The following is a 3,543-nucleotide window of genomic DNA, read 5'->3' as shown; positions in this document are numbered from 1 at the left end:
AAGGTATTCTGTGACAGAAAGAGGTGTTGCTTTACTGTACATTAAAAGTTGGTAATACTTGTAGGGAATATTTGCAGTTTTTTCACTGAGCATCTCTGTGATGTTTTGGTGGAATATTTAGAGGTGAAGACTGTGAATTTCCAGTAAAAATGTCCAAATAGTTCCATTGGAATGTTTGTGATGTTCCAATGGAATGTTTGTGATGTTCTGCTGGAGCATGTTACATGACTGTCCAATATTGTGTGCATTATCCCGCTCATATTTTTCAATTTTTTTGCCCTTGTTCTCTCCATGTTGGAGCAAAACAGAAGGATGTGATGGAATTTTCTCTTTGTCTGGTGTTAGAGTGAGCGCTCACATCCAAAGAGGCTTTGTATCGTTATCACGGCTTGCTGAGTGACGCACGCACACACACACACACACACACACACACACACACACACACACACACACACACACACACACTGTGCAGGTGCAGCATCGTGGAATGTGTTTGAAATGATGTTCACCTGCAGAGGCCGTGAGAACCTAAGAGACTCAACAGAAACATGAACTCAACAGAGATCAAAGGTCAGAGGTCATGTTCCTGCTCTCATGTGAAATATCCAGTCTGGATATTGACACACACACACAGATCACACCGCCAATAAGAATGTTGAACAGGTGCATAGTCGAGACGTGAACTCAAATGCTTGGCCAACACATTTTTGATTGCAAAAGTTCTTGTATCCCAAAATGTGTCAAATATGTTGCTTTCTCAGCATTGCCACAAGGGGTGCTATAGCTACAGTCGTCTTCTGTAGTAACTTTTCTCTTTCAGGTCAACAACTGTCATGGCGGAGGAACAGTTTGAAGAAAATTGTGCTAAGCTAGTTAAAGTTAGCTAAACCGTCAACATGTTTATAATGGTAAATGGTCTGCACTTATAGATAACTACCTAAATAATAACACCTTCGGTTTAATGGCATTGAACAACGAGACTACAAACTTGCAATTTCATTGGCCAAGAATTCACATCGTCTGTATTTGCATACTTGCGTGTAGTATGTTTCTGGCCTGAGTTATAAGAGTTGATTAGTTCACAAAACAATTCTTGCTTTGAGTCAAACATTACTTAAACGAAAGACTTGCGGTTCAGACAGGCCTGATGTTGCCCCAGCCTGAGTCAGCGGTGGGGGCATGGGGCATGTGGCATGGGGGGCGTGGTCATGTGTCAGAGAGCGGTAAGCCTCGTCACCTGGTTCACAATTATCCCTAACACCTGTCTCTCATTATAGTGATGCGGAGGGAGACCTAAAAGGGACGACATCAAGCGCAACAGCCGAGAGAGTTGCATTTATTTAGAGTGCTTCGTTGTCTCCTGACTCCTCCATTAAGATCCATTACATACTCTAATTCCATTTTCACAATTCTGCTGTTAATTTCTGTTTCTTGATGTTAATTTTCTTGACAGTATTATGCACTTACTTTGAGTGATTACATTTGTATGTTTAAATAAATGATTGGTATAAAAATGCTTATTCTGTTTCTTCTGTTTGTAACACCATGGTCAGGTTTGATTGCAGCATAATGACATTAAATGCAAAAACTGACACTTCAAATCAATGTAAAATGCTAAACTTTGACTAATAATAGTTTGATAATGTCTATATATATATCCAAATGCACATCTTATGATAAAATATAAAATGAGTTTACAACAAGTCATCAGACTGCACAGTAGGTGACTGCATTCACATACTGGCTGTTACTGGCATGACACGGTTTTCAAGTCATGTTATTTATATTTTGTTCACCAGATGGCACCAATCTGCCTCCAGTTTATGTCATTTTCTTCATGTTTTAACTTATAGAAGTTTTGGTTCTAAAAAATGTTTTTGAAACATTTGTTGCAAAACAGCGATGCAGGAAACACTAAATATTTCACTGATGTTTAAAGAGCTAATAAAAGTGAAATTACCTGATTAAACTCTCTAACACACCCATGCAGCTGTCTTAATCAAAACAAACACACACACACACACACACACACACACACACATTCCACACTTCAATTAAAAAATGCAGCTGGTGAGAAACAACATATAAAATCTTGATTGTGGGGTCAAATCAGGTGGTTTATGGCACCCCCGTTGGGCAGAAAAATGACTTGCTAGTTTCAGCTCGCATCACATTTGTGCATTACATTTATTGGTTGAGAATATATTAATCCATATTACAATAAAAATTTAACATTTTGTATATAATTGTGCTGCTTTTCAAGCTATAAAGCTAAATGTCAAATGAAAATAATCCACTAAGCAGGTTACAGGAACACTTACAAGATCTTGTGCAAGCACACTCGTGCGTGAGACAGAGAGAGAATAATAAGATGACAGCAGGTGTGTGTGTGTATATATATATATATATATATATATATATATATATATATATACACATTAGTCTGCATGTCAGTGTGCATGTTTAATCATGAATAGATACATTTATAGAGTTTCACTCTCCAGCTTCAGATCCACCTTCATCTTCTGTCTTTCCATCACAGCCTCCAACTCTGTCGCTCTACGAGCATCCTGAGAGAGAGAGAGAGAGAGAGAGAGAGAGTGTGAGTGTGTGTGTGTGTGTGTGTGATAGTGTCTGTCACTCAGTGCTTTTAATGAGCGAGTGTGTGCAGAATATTCTATGCAACAATAACGATAGTATGCAACTGTCCAATTGAAATTTCCACAAACACTTTGGATGTTTTACATTTTGATTCCACTTTTATGTAAAAATTGGTTAACTTGTGGCAGTCTGATCAAATATTGAGTCGGCAAAAGAGATGCATGTGCACTGCATACTGTAGAAAACCCATGCACATGCACATTAGTACAGATAAGATGGTAGTATGCTATTCATAACAGATCCTATATTTAGTTTACAAGTATTGTGGTGTATAGTGTGTATTGCTATGTTCAGAATAGCATACCACCATACTACATTTACTATTTCTGCATTATATAAATACTGCTAAAATAGTAAGAGTAGTAATGAAGTATGCAATCCTGAAGTTGCTGCTTCTGTGAGCTGTGTTGAGTGTGCACACCTCCAGCTGGGCTCTCTGTACTGTGAGCTGACTGTAGACTCTAGCGCCCTCTTCAGGAATAACAGCACGCAGCTCTTCTTTATTCAGAGAGAAGAGTTGAGCTCCATTCAGCACTTGCAAACACTGAACTGTCCTACAAACACATCATCAATAACAGCCATTCATTAATGAGTACTTCTGTATTTTCAGAGGCGTTTTTGTCCTTTATGAGGGCATTTTTATTTTATAAATGTTTAAAACAAACTGTCTAATACATTTATGTCAAATACATACATTTTATCAATTCATTAAAACCATTTCTCAGGATTGAAAATGTATTACTCGTAACCTAACAATAAAATCAACATCAGCTCATATTTTTGCCATAATGTTTATAACTAGGACCATGATATGAATATTATGAATATTAAGAACTATATAAGATGATTCAAATAAAAAGCAGAAAAATTAGTTACAAGGAC

General features: G+C 37.4%; 1 protein-coding gene across 1 annotated transcript in view; it reads right to left on the bottom strand.

The window, feature by feature from the left end:
• Nucleotides 1–1,970: 1,970 nt before the first annotated feature.
• eps8l1b (eps8 like 1b) overlaps nt 1,971–3,543 on the bottom strand; it is a 19,457-nt gene continuing 17,884 nt past the window's right edge. Inside the window, exons 14-15 of the mRNA XM_052113501.1 lie at nt 3,083–3,215; nt 1,971–2,570 (exon numbers count right to left, since the gene is read on the bottom strand). Coding sequence (XP_051969461.1) covers nt 2,484–2,570; nt 3,083–3,215 — 220 coding nt within the window. The 3' untranslated portion in view covers nt 1,971–2,483. The remainder of the gene's footprint in view (nt 2,571–3,082; nt 3,216–3,543) is intronic.

Source organism: Xyrauchen texanus, chromosome 41 (genome assembly GCF_025860055.1).
Source record: "Xyrauchen texanus isolate HMW12.3.18 chromosome 41, RBS_HiC_50CHRs, whole genome shotgun sequence".
Lineage (NCBI taxonomy): Eukaryota > Metazoa > Chordata > Actinopteri > Cypriniformes > Catostomidae > Xyrauchen > Xyrauchen texanus.
Note: the sequence above shows the minus strand (reverse complement) of the source record. Positions and strands in the feature narration are given on the sequence as shown.